The sequence below is a fragment of the Berghia stephanieae genome, chromosome 12 (genome assembly GCF_034508935.2).
Source record: "Berghia stephanieae isolate SIO BIC M18660-M18661 chromosome 12, UCSD_Bste_1.3, whole genome shotgun sequence".
NCBI classification, from domain to species: Eukaryota; Metazoa; Mollusca; class Gastropoda; order Nudibranchia; family Aeolidiidae; genus Berghia; species Berghia stephanieae.
In genome coordinates this window covers 17056930-17068780 of record NC_088371.1, presented here as the reverse complement: position 1 = coordinate 17068780, position 11851 = coordinate 17056930, and the positions used below count along the sequence as shown (strand labels likewise).

The window sequence follows — 11851 nt, the reverse complement described above, 5'->3', positions numbered from 1 at the left end:
CAGCTGTAAAATGAGTACCTGGCCGTTAACAGCGTTGTCTTTGTCCGAAAAATTGTAATATCGCCTAACAGGCGGAATGTCCCGTCCTACATGTTAAATGTTGCTGTTGACCAGGGACCCCTTGTAAAGCGCTTTGAACACATTTAGTGGATATTGCGCTATATAAAGCTCAATCTGCTGTCCATTACAGGCTGTCTTGGGAAGTGCCCCTTTTTTTTCATTCTGGCTACATGGCCCAACCAACGCCATCTTCTTCTTTTTACAATACAGTGAGACTTTTTTAACGTTTAGCAAAAACATTGATCCATTATAAAAGGAGATGTGTAAAGTTTTATATGGTTTATTCTGCTGTCATAGAATTAAGGTTTTGATACTTTAACTAACTTACCCAAATTTCTCTAATAAATTTACTATATTCATGCACTTCATTTTTATAATCTTAATTCAGTGGCACATCCACCCGATACACCTGTAGTTCCAGGCAAATGTCCATCAAACATCTGGACACAGTATGGAGAATACTGTTACTACATAGACAATGGAATTAAGAAGTCTTGGCCAGAAGCACACTACATGTGTCAAACGATTGGTGGAGAGTTGGCATCAGTCCACAATGGTGCTGAATCCCAGTTGCTAGCCAGGTTTAGTTCTGTTGAAAAGGCTGATGTTTGGATCGGATTAAATAGGGCAAGCAAAGATTCTAGTACGTGCTCATTAGTGTGTGATTTTCACAATTAATTAATAAAGTCGCTGTGTGTGTGATCATTGCTTTTTATCATTATCATTATCATCATATCCATCATCATCATCATCATCGTCATCATCATCATCATCATCATCAACATCATCATCATCATCATCATCATTAAAATCATCATCAGCAGCAGCAGCAATATCAGCATCATCATAGTAATTATCATCATCACTGTCATCATCTTGACAACTGTCATTGACATCATCATCATCATCATCATCATCATCATCATCATCATCATCATCATCATCATCATCATCATCTTATTGGTTGTTATCATCACAACTGTCATTATCATCATCATACCTTACAATAAAACATGGATGCTCTCAAAAGGTTTCACCTGGTCCGATGGCACTGAGGTTGAGTACTTGCACTGGTCTGCCGGATCCAGATCAAGTCAAAGTGGCTCGAACGAAAACTGTGTCTTGATGCAGGGCTTTAATGGAAAATGGTCGAATATTGATTGCTTCTCTGAACATGGATATATATGTAAAGTAAAACAAAGTGAGTTTTGTTCCATTTGTATTATTATTCTTGTGATGTAGCTCAATAAGATCAAATTAAGAGTTAAATCTATATAAAAGAATGTTAGGAATCTTCAAATCATAATTTGTGCCCTATCAGCACCCCAAGTTTTATTAGAAAAGGAAAGGAGTAAATATGTGTTTTTTTTAAAAAAGGAACAAGGATTCAAAAAACAAAGAAGACGGAAATGACCTGATATAATTGTGACCTACTGTCTCAACATGCGGCTATGTGGTCTAGTGGTATGACACTCGCTTTCGGATCGGAAGGTCCTGGGTTCGAGCCTCGCTCGACGCATAGTTGAGTCCTTGGAAAAGACTCTTTATTCACATTCTCTCACCGTGTAAAAGGTGTAAAATGAGTACCTGGCCGTTAACAGCGTTGTTTCTGTCCGAAAAGAATTATAATATCACCTAGCAGGCGTCATGTCCCGTCCTACATGTTAATTGTTGCTTTTGGCCAGGGCCTCCTGTAAAGCACTTTGAGCACGTTTAGTGGATATTGCACTATATATTAAACAAAATCTCAAAGCTCAACATGGTTTATGTCGGAGTAACATTGATGCGGAAAACATCATTTATTATTGATGACCAAATCAATTAAATTGAGAAACGTTTTTTTTTTTATCGTTTCATAAAGTGCATAAATCCTAAACTTCATTTTCTAATCATAACAACTATATTTGTATTCCCTCTTTGGCATCTGCTTCATCCTGATGTCTTACTGGTTTGATGCAGTGGGTCGTAATCACGTATAAACTCAATTTTTCAGAGGGTATAGGGGGGGGGGGTATTTACTTATCCAACCAGCGATCAGCTGAGCCCCATCCCTTAATCTTGTACAGCGATGGGCTTTCCTCGATCTATTCAAGATATTCTTTAGTTTTCTTATAAAGTACACATTTTAATATAAGTATATTATGCTTTCTTTTCCCAATAGTTCCTTTGTCAACCACTTCGACAACCACAACACCAGCGACCACAACCACGACTACCACTACAACAACAACGGGTAAATGGTTAAATGTTTATTGGATTTCTAAATTTTTAAACTTTTTTTTGGGGGGGGGGGGGTGCCTTGGTCACAGTGAATTGATACATTGAAGTCTTTTAAATATATTTTTTATAACCGATCTAATGTTATTTTTTTTATCCATGCAAAAAAGAATGTGGACAAGAATCGAGTTATCTAATTCATTCTTTATGTCTCCTGAATAGAAATGGAAATAGTCAATTTTTTTCACACAGTGACACAACAGAAATGTGTAGGCTATCATTATCAGTAATTTCCCTTGCTTTCAGTTTTTCCTTGCACTAGTAGTCTTCATAAACTCATAGCCTTACCAAAACATGTCAAAATCATCATCATCATCCATCGTGGCTTGCGCTCTTGAGCACGTTGCCGGTCAACTGTCTCCACGAATCACGATCATCTGCGGTGCGCATAAAATATGTGTTGCAGTTTAAGTCACATTTGGCCATTCTTAGGTTATTTAGATAAGTCATTCTTTGTCTTCCTCTAGCTCTCTTTCCTTCGATTATCCCAGATGTTACCAACTTTTCTATTCCGTCTCTTCTCCACACATGTCCCAGAAACCGTAACTGCCTCTTTCTGATGTTATCGATCAATATTCTTCCCTTTCTCACCTTCTCCAACACTTCAAAATACAAGGGGGATAATCACCAAAGAAATTGAACAGTGTGTTGTGTTTGTGCAGCTATAGGGTCTTGAGGTATGACTCTCGCCTTCGGACCAGAAGGTTCAGGGTTTGAATTTCACTATAAGCAGTGCATAGTTGAGTCCTTGGAAAAGGCTTTTTACTAACATTTGCTCATCGTACTCAAGTGTGAAATGAGTTACGGGCTACTAACAGCATTGTCTCCGTCGAAAAAATGTAATATTCCCTAACAGGCGTCATGTCTCGTCCGACATGTTAAGTAATTATGTTGGCTGTCAACCACTTATAATGCGCTTTCGGCGTTTAGTAGATATTGCGCTATTTAAATGCTCAGGTTTAAGTTTTAACAGTTCAATCAATGGGAGTATTTGTTTCCTTGAGCACTACTCACAACTCACTTTTCACTCTCTTTTTGTGATTGTTAACCTTGTATTGTGACATAATTTTTTAAGGAAGTGCCAGTTATTCTAGGTCTCTTTATTCAGACACTCGTGTTGACACTGGTATGTGTTATATTGGAGGATGTGATTGGTCAGAAGATTGGCTTGCACGGATAGAAAATAAGAGAGAGAGAGAGAGAGAGAGAGAGAGAGAGACAGACAGACAGACAGACAGACAGACAGACAGAGACAGAGAGAGTCGCGACTCATGAGAATCCATTTTCTATTCTGCAGCTTCCGATCCGTGTGGATCTAACCCTTGTCAGTTTGGATCTTGTAATGTAGTTGGAACCTCTTATCAATGTCGGTGTTCCAGTGGATGGTCGGGCACCAACTGTGACAAGAGTAAGATACCTACCATTTTCTTTTAAATCAGGCTAGAAGGCACTAGTATATGTGACCCATCGTCCGAAAACGGTATCATGTCGGAACGAATCATATGCTTAAAAGTCGGATTTAATGTTAAACTGATCAAAAATATAAGCTGTTGGCATTAGCACCCTAAATTATGGTATCCATTCTCCTCAATATTTCTGGCTGTAAATTCAAGTTTCAACATCTTAACCAACCCGACTTAATACCGTTTTGAGGCGAATGGTCACATATGATAAAAATCTGGAAAGGTATAGGCCCTATATAAAATAAAGAACTGAACAAGTGTGTAATTAAATCATTTGATTCTCGTTGGAAAATGGTTATCTCTAAAATCAAATATGGCCCAAAAAAAATATCAATTAGCGATATTAAGAACCGATAAGAGGATCAGAAAATTGATATAAAATAAAATAAAATATTATTATTGTTATTATTACTGTTTTTGTAGTTGTTATTATCGTAGTTGTAGTTATGATGGTTGTTATTATTATTAGATATTATGGTTCCTGTTTTTGCTAATGTGGCTGTTATAATAATTTTTAGTAGTTTTATCACTAAGTTTATATGCTCTATCATTATTATTATTTTTATTGTTGTTGTTGTTGTTATTATTATTATTGTAATTGGTGTTTTTATTATTGTTGTTGTTGGTGTTGTTGTTGTTAGTGTTATTGTTATTATTGTTGCTATTATTGTTATTATTATTACTATAATTAATTACTTGGACCTGTGTTTCTGAAGATGGGTATATTAATTATACAATCTGTATACCCATAGTTATGAAAAAACTATCAGTTACATTAAAGCAATAAACCAATCTTACCTTATTAAAAACAAAAAAAAAACAAAAAAAAAACAAAAAAAAAATTTTTAAATAAAAAACCTGTGATGAAGATGGAGACGTTATATCCGATATTACAATGTCGTTCAATTTGTTGGCATCCGCTTTTATAATATCTAATAATTAGAAAAAAAAAAAAGTAAAGACATCACAAATACATGTGAATGCACAACTAGATACACTTATCTATATGCACAATCGACAGGCGGAATCAACGACCTTTGATTTTTTTTTTAATTGTTATTATTATTATTATTATTATTATTATTATTATTATTATTATTATTATTATTATTATTATTATTATTATTATTATTATTATTATTATTATTATTATTATTATCATTATTATTATTATTATTATTAATATCATCATCACGACTATTTTAGAACCAACACGTCCATAATCCCTGCTATCACAATATTTTCAGCCCGTGCCACGATCGCATTTCCTATTTATCTATTACTTATTTATTTTAGGAAGTGTACAGGGCTAGCATCGAACTCAACTTGACCTTGAAAATAGGTCCCGAGTTTGCTCACCAATTGGCAATCCTATATATATATTTTTTAGCCTCTGTCGCCCGCCTTTAAGTGTACACTCCATACACGTACGGTCACTAAATACACACCATGTAAAAATGTGTGTATGCACATAGGTGCATGTATGTGATATGTATGTATGCATAAGTATGTATATGTATATGTATGTATATATGTGCATCTTCGGGCCACGTTCCAAGTGCCCCATATGTCAAAATGCATTGCATTTGACTGTACGATTAATTTCATAATTCAGAGGCGGCGATGTTTTTCTTGTCTCATTTTCTTACTTTTGCTCCTTCTTTGAGTGTACTAGGGTCATATATCTTTTGCATTATTATCCTTTTTTATATTTACCCAATATGCGATTGTGGCATTGTGAAACATTTGTGGTGATGGGTCTTATATATTTTTATTATCATTATTATTATTATTATTATTATTATTATTATTATTATTATTATTATTATTATTATTATTATTATTATTATTATTATTATTAATCGTTATCATCTTCATCATTATTATTAGTGCTATTATTATTATCATTATTATTATTATTATTATTATTATTATTATTATTATTATTATTATTATTATTATTATTATTATTTCTTTTATTATTACTATTATTACTATTATTACTACTACTACTACTATTATTATTATTATTATTATTATTATTATTATTATTATTATTATTATTATTATTATTATTATTATTATTATTATTATCATTATTATTATTATTATTATTTTTATTATGATCGATATCAAATTTTTTTTTCTAAGGTCAATATACCTATACCTGTTTATTGTTGTATTTAAAAGACGGAGATAATTCTAAATTGGCAAAGAAACGACAAACTTTGGGTGTCTCCCATTCCTGAGGTTAAAAAAAAAAAATAAAGAAAAAGAATAAATAAAAAAAAAGTGTGTATGAAAGGTGCCAGACAAAGCAAGAAAGAAAGATACAAGAAAAAATACATCCCAAATACATCAACCTCGAGGTCGACTGAATTTTTGGGATGTATTTTTTCTTGTATCTTTCTTTCTTGCTTTGGCTGGCACCATTCATACACACTTGTTCAGTTATTTATTTTATATAGGAGCTATATCTTTCCAGGCTTTAAATACGATTTTTAAAATGTGAGCTTTATATAGTGCGACCTCCATTGAATTCACTCCAAGTGCTGTGCAATGGGCTCCATGCCAACAGGAAAGCGCAACAAGCGGGACCAAAACATAATGCCTTTGAGGTACCATCACGTTTACATATATTTTGACAAACAGGGACACCAGTCAGATACTCATTTTACACCTGAATTTGGGGTGAGAATGTGAGTAAAAGAGCCTTTTCCAAGGACTCAAAATTTGTGTCCTCCAATAGGGAATGAGATTAGCGGAAGGGTAGCGTCCCTTAATTTGACGTCACGGGTGGGGAAGTTATTAGAGAGAGAACGTCAGGTTGGTTGTGCGCATGCGTCTCTCGTCCTCGCTTCAGGTGAAAGCGGCATGAGACACTTCACCGAAAGCGAGGACAGGAGAGACGCGTGCGCAAAACCAATTTGATGTTCTCTCTGTAAGGTGACGTCCAATCAAGGGACGCTACTCTTCCGCTAATCTCATTCCCTATGAGAAACTTACACATTGCTCTGGTTACACATTGATCTGGAGCTGAATCTAGAGTTGGGTATCGGGATATCTGAGAACTAATAATCAAGTGGCCCACTGGGAAAACCAAAGAATGAATGGCCAAGAAACCCATCCATAAATCAAACAAGCCAAAGCAACCCTTAACGCCGCAACCAGTCATAGGAAGGTCGCCACCAGTAGCATCCAACATCTCCAAAACAGATAAGGAACAAATAATGTTAAATTGAGAAACAGAACGTTAAAAGATGAAAATTTAACTTACCCATAGCCTAACTTTAATTAATTAAAATTTACTATTATTCTTTTTTTTTTGGTTTAATTATGTGTTAACGTGTTATTGTTTGAGGCTATTCTGTTGATTTTATTAAAGTATTTCTACTTTAACGCGGATTAATACGTGCCACATATACCGCCACTTCTACTACCTATTTCTTTAAACTTAATAACTTTATTACTATCTGTCGAGTTGTCAGGAACTTTAGCCCAACTATAACAAGGTAAAAGAGGCAACAGACGACTTCTGTCTTTGGGGAAACTATTTTACTTCTATTTGTCCCTTTCTTCTTGCCACTTCTCCTATATAGACGCGACAATTGCCTTCTTGTTTTGACATGTAAGTTTTAATCAAAGCTGAAAAACGTCCAGTCATTGATGTGTTCTTTTTGCCATGTAAACTCGTTGTGGTCTTCAAAACAACCTATTCAGTAAAACTACAACTCAAAGAGCGCATCGAGGAATTATCTTGTCTTGCTTGGATGGAGTCAATTGAACTCATGGTCATTCTTGCCGTGTCTTCTATCCGCCTTTATCTGTTTTTCCTTTTTCCAGGTCTTTATCTTAGAATAATATAACAGTAGTTGCTGGATTCTAGCAAGCTTTTGTGTTGTGAGGGATTCAAATGAAAAGTTTTAATGTTTGAAGATGACATTTTTCCCCTTGTTAATCATCACTCTTTATGTGTTGTTATAGCTTGTTTTGTTGGGGGTCTTTTGTTGTTTTTTGTTGGTTTTTGTTTTTGTTTTGTTTTTTAATAAAACACATTTTATAAACATTTGAGTGTATTCCTTTTAGTATGATCATATCCTTATTTCTGAATGGTACTTTTAGGTGATCTCAAGGTGAGAGCATAACTAGTTTGCTCTTGGAATCTACAGCTGTTCCCTTTTTGAATCAGTCCTCCTTCTCTTACTATCTTTTCGGATGCTTTTAATTGTACATCTTGATTTGTGGGGTTTTTTTAGTATCCCAACTTCTTCATTTTTACTGATGCTGAAATGACCTAAATGTATCACAAGCACCATAAAAAAATTCAAAAAAGAACAAAAACATATCCTCTTTCGCATCATGTCATTCGCCATTACTGACAAACAGGCTGGATGTGTATTTGTCAGTGCTGACCAATGGGCACTTGATTTATTCATCAGTACAGGAGAAAGGCTTCTTGTTTTAAAATGTAAGTTTGAATTGAAGTGTAGGAAAGATTCAAGACTTTTTCAAAGGTTCAATCAATCATGTATGTTTATTGTTTTGTTTTTTTTTTAATTCTCTATATACAGTGATGACGCCTACAAAACAATCCATTAAAACTACAACTCGCAAAGGATCGACTAATTTCCCTCCTAAAAACCCAAACCATTCTAAACAGACCTCTAACAAAGTTGGAAGTGCAAGTATGTGATATATCATCATCAGCATCAGCATCGTCATTGTCGGCATCTATCATCACTATCATTAGTATCATCGCCATCATCATCATCATCATCATCATCATCATCACCATCGTCATCATCATCATCATCATCATCATCATCAAAATCTTCATCATCATCATCATCATCATCATCATCATCATCATCATCATCATCATCATCATCATCGTTGACGTCATTGTTATCATCATCATTATTATCATCGTCGTCATCATCATTATCATCAAAATCGTATGAAAAGTATATAGAATCCCCAAGGTAAGGTTATGCAATTTGCTTTTAGCATGCATAAGATTAATGAAATTCCAAAACAAAAGTATTTTTAATCGCTGTCTTGTATGCAGTGAAACAAAAGAGACTGATTCTTTCTAAACGTCTACTCTAAAAGCTCTTTTAGGTAAAAGAAATAAATCATAAAATTGCTATCCGTTGTTTTAAACGCACAAGAAGAAGGGGCACCTTGGGGAGTAAGATTATTAGATATCTAAAATATTTGAAAACTTTAATAGAATTGAGTATTTAAAAAAAACAGGCGGTCAACTTACATAATGAAGCCTTCTCAATCATTCCTTGAGATCATTTTCAGCACTTGAACAAGAATTACTGCTTCCTGTACCAAACTAGGGGGAAGGGGGGGGGGGTAACCACTATTTATTTTTCAAAGGTTGAAGAGCTCTCAGTGTAAATCCTATGCTTCCTTATCAGTTCTTCTTGTATTGAAATATAATCTATCCTTTCAGGTTTTTCAACATCTGATATTGTTGGTATTGTAATAGGAATCCTGTGTTTCCTTGCAATTGTCATCATCGGTGCCTTCCTACTCAAAAGAAAAAAGACCCAGGGCAACACCGTTTCAAAGGATGATCCAAGCACTGGTTTTGACAACGCTGTATACGACGCCGCCACCAAAGGGGTTGAATTGCAGCCCAACTCCTCTACATTTGCTTGAAATAGTCAAAAGTTTCAGTTTCAACTCTAGCCCGCAAATTATTGGTTGTTGTATCAAATGTGAGCAATAAATTTGAGTGAAAGTGGCACGAAATATTTCAGTTGACCACTGAGTTTAACTGAATAGTCTTTTCCCAGATTATTATTTAATATATATTAAACAGACGTCTTTTAGTCTCTTTAGTAGAACTTTTATTGTTTGCAGATTGCATTATTTCAAAAAATGATTCATGAATGAGTTGCAGAACTATGTTAGCGATTTTCCAATATTCTGCAGTTCTTACTATTTCTTCTTTGATCGGTAAATTCTTCAGCAGCCGACAGCTTTGTCATCTTTTTCTGTTCCCCTCTAGCATTTTCAAGCAGCTTTGTGTCCTTATTCGGGAATGAAACTCTTTGGTTTTTCCAGTGTCCTGTCTATAGTCTTTTGCCGAGAGAAAAAAAAAGAGCTCCTGTGGCAGTTTCAGACTTAAAGATGATTTCAGACTAGCAACAAGGATTGGTCCTGGATCTACGTCGAGATCTTTGTTGGACCTGTCTCCTCTGTCTTATTTTTTTTTTTTTGTGTTTGTTATCTTTGTTTAAATCTTTTGCCAATTCTATCATCTTACTTTTTACTGACACAGAAATGATCTTCTAGTGTTGCAAATCCTCCAAACAAAGTCATCCCTCTTTTTATAATTCTTTCATCTATTTTCCTTTTACTATGTAGCTCTCCTTTTCCATCCTTATTTGAAATGAGAGTACTGGAAACAGCCAACTTTGTCATACAATGAACCAATTTTCTAATTTGGCTGCAAAACTTACTAAATATCAAAGACTTAGTTGAGTCTAGACTTAAACCTGAGATGTCTACAAATGAATAACGTTATTATTATAAAATGTGGGGTTTTTTTTAATGAGCAGCAGGAACATTTATAGCGCTGAAAAAAAGATATGGAAAAGTTTGGAGTGAAACAAAACGAACTATATAGACCCGAGTACAGTTTCCACAAATATGGCTTCCTCGCATTCAGGTGTCCCAGATTTTTTCCTATTATTTTTTGCATGTAACTGAAAGGTTCAAGAAAAATGTGCTCGAGTGTATTAACGTTTTAGGTGCAAACCCTTTGTTAGCCAAGAAAAATGAATAAATAAATAAACGATATAAAAAGCTATAAAAAAAGAAAGACACCAAGAAAAAGTGAAATCAACTAAACAAATTATCGTGAGAATAAGGGAGATGTCACTGTATGAGGAAAGAGTCCCCAGGGTGCTGTAGGAATATCATGATTTCTCGACAATGCCATCTCTCTACACACTGACAATCCTATTACACCATGTGTAGTCAGTAAGTGTTCCCTCAGAGCCATTAGGTCCATAAGCCGGAGTTTATTCCGGTTTCTATAGCGTGAACCCAACAATAGCAATTGTTTTGCAATCCTTGGGATAGGACGCTAGTTTGTGGCAAAGTACTTTCTGTCAGATCTAACAAACAGCTATCCAATCACTGCTGGGTGACTAGGGGTGAGAGAGAAAAAATCTTGACTCCACCATGGATTGATCTCAATCCTTTTACATGTGAAGTGAGTACTCTACCTGAGATATTGGGACCCCCAAGATCACACCCTGTGTGTATGTATAATTATGAATTTGTTTGAGTGGGTGCATGTTTCTTTGTGAGTTCTTAAGTATATTTATCTGAAATATCTACGATGAGCTATTTTGACTTAGAAATAGTGACATGTTTTTTATATATTTTGCCATTCTCTTGTGGCTTTTTGTGTTTTTGTTTATCTCTCTCCTTACCGATGATTTTCAGTATTTCCAAAAAATGATAGAAGAATGTATTTTTTAAACTCAAACAATCTCTCTGCAAAACAACTTTATTTTCGTATTAGTTAAACAAAGATCATTGTGATGTACAAAATTATTCTGAATTTTTTAAAAATATAAATTGTGTCGTAACAAATATGACGATTTTGCTGTAGGTGGTAAGGAGAGGGTTAAGGATGAGACTGGGTGTTGATTAAATGATCTAAAGGTGTCGCGAGCTCGTAAATCCATAAAAACAAACAGACAATAATTGGTTCTGTCCTTGGTCTTTGGTTGGTGGATAGTCACGTAGATTGAAGATTTTTTAGAAGATGTTTGAGTTAATTTTTGACTCGTGTATCTGTATATGTTAATAAGTTTACTTTTTCTTTTCATCTGATGTACCCCTCTTAGGTTAAGATTTTCTGGAGTTAAACATAGTTAAATTGGACTTGAAATCTAGGTATAAGTTGGGATTTTTCTTTCTTTGTCAGGGCTTATTCTCCTTAGTGTCACTTTTACGGGTGCCCTTGTAATTTCAAACCTATAAATTTTGACCATCTTATCTTTGTCCTCTTCACTGGT

The 11851-nt window shown here is 34.5% G+C and overlaps 1 protein-coding gene across 3 annotated transcripts in view; it reads left to right on the top strand.

Annotated features, from left to right (window-relative positions):
• LOC144958358 (macrophage mannose receptor 1-like) overlaps positions 1–9661 on the top strand; it is a 108932-nt gene extending 99271 nt beyond the window's left edge. For all 3 annotated transcript variants that reach the window (XM_078890311.1, XM_078890310.1, XM_078890312.1), the window contains 6 exons: positions 449–703; positions 1091–1261; positions 2222–2293; positions 3635–3745; positions 8372–8485; positions 9265–9661. In XM_078890311.1, coding sequence (XP_078746437.1) covers positions 449–703; positions 1091–1261; positions 2222–2293; positions 3635–3745; positions 8372–8485; positions 9265–9473 — 932 coding nt within the window. In that variant the 3' untranslated portion in view covers positions 9474–9661. The remainder of the gene's footprint in view (positions 1–448; positions 704–1090; positions 1262–2221; positions 2294–3634; positions 3746–8371; positions 8486–9264) is intronic.
• Positions 9662–11851: the final 2190 nt, after the last annotated feature.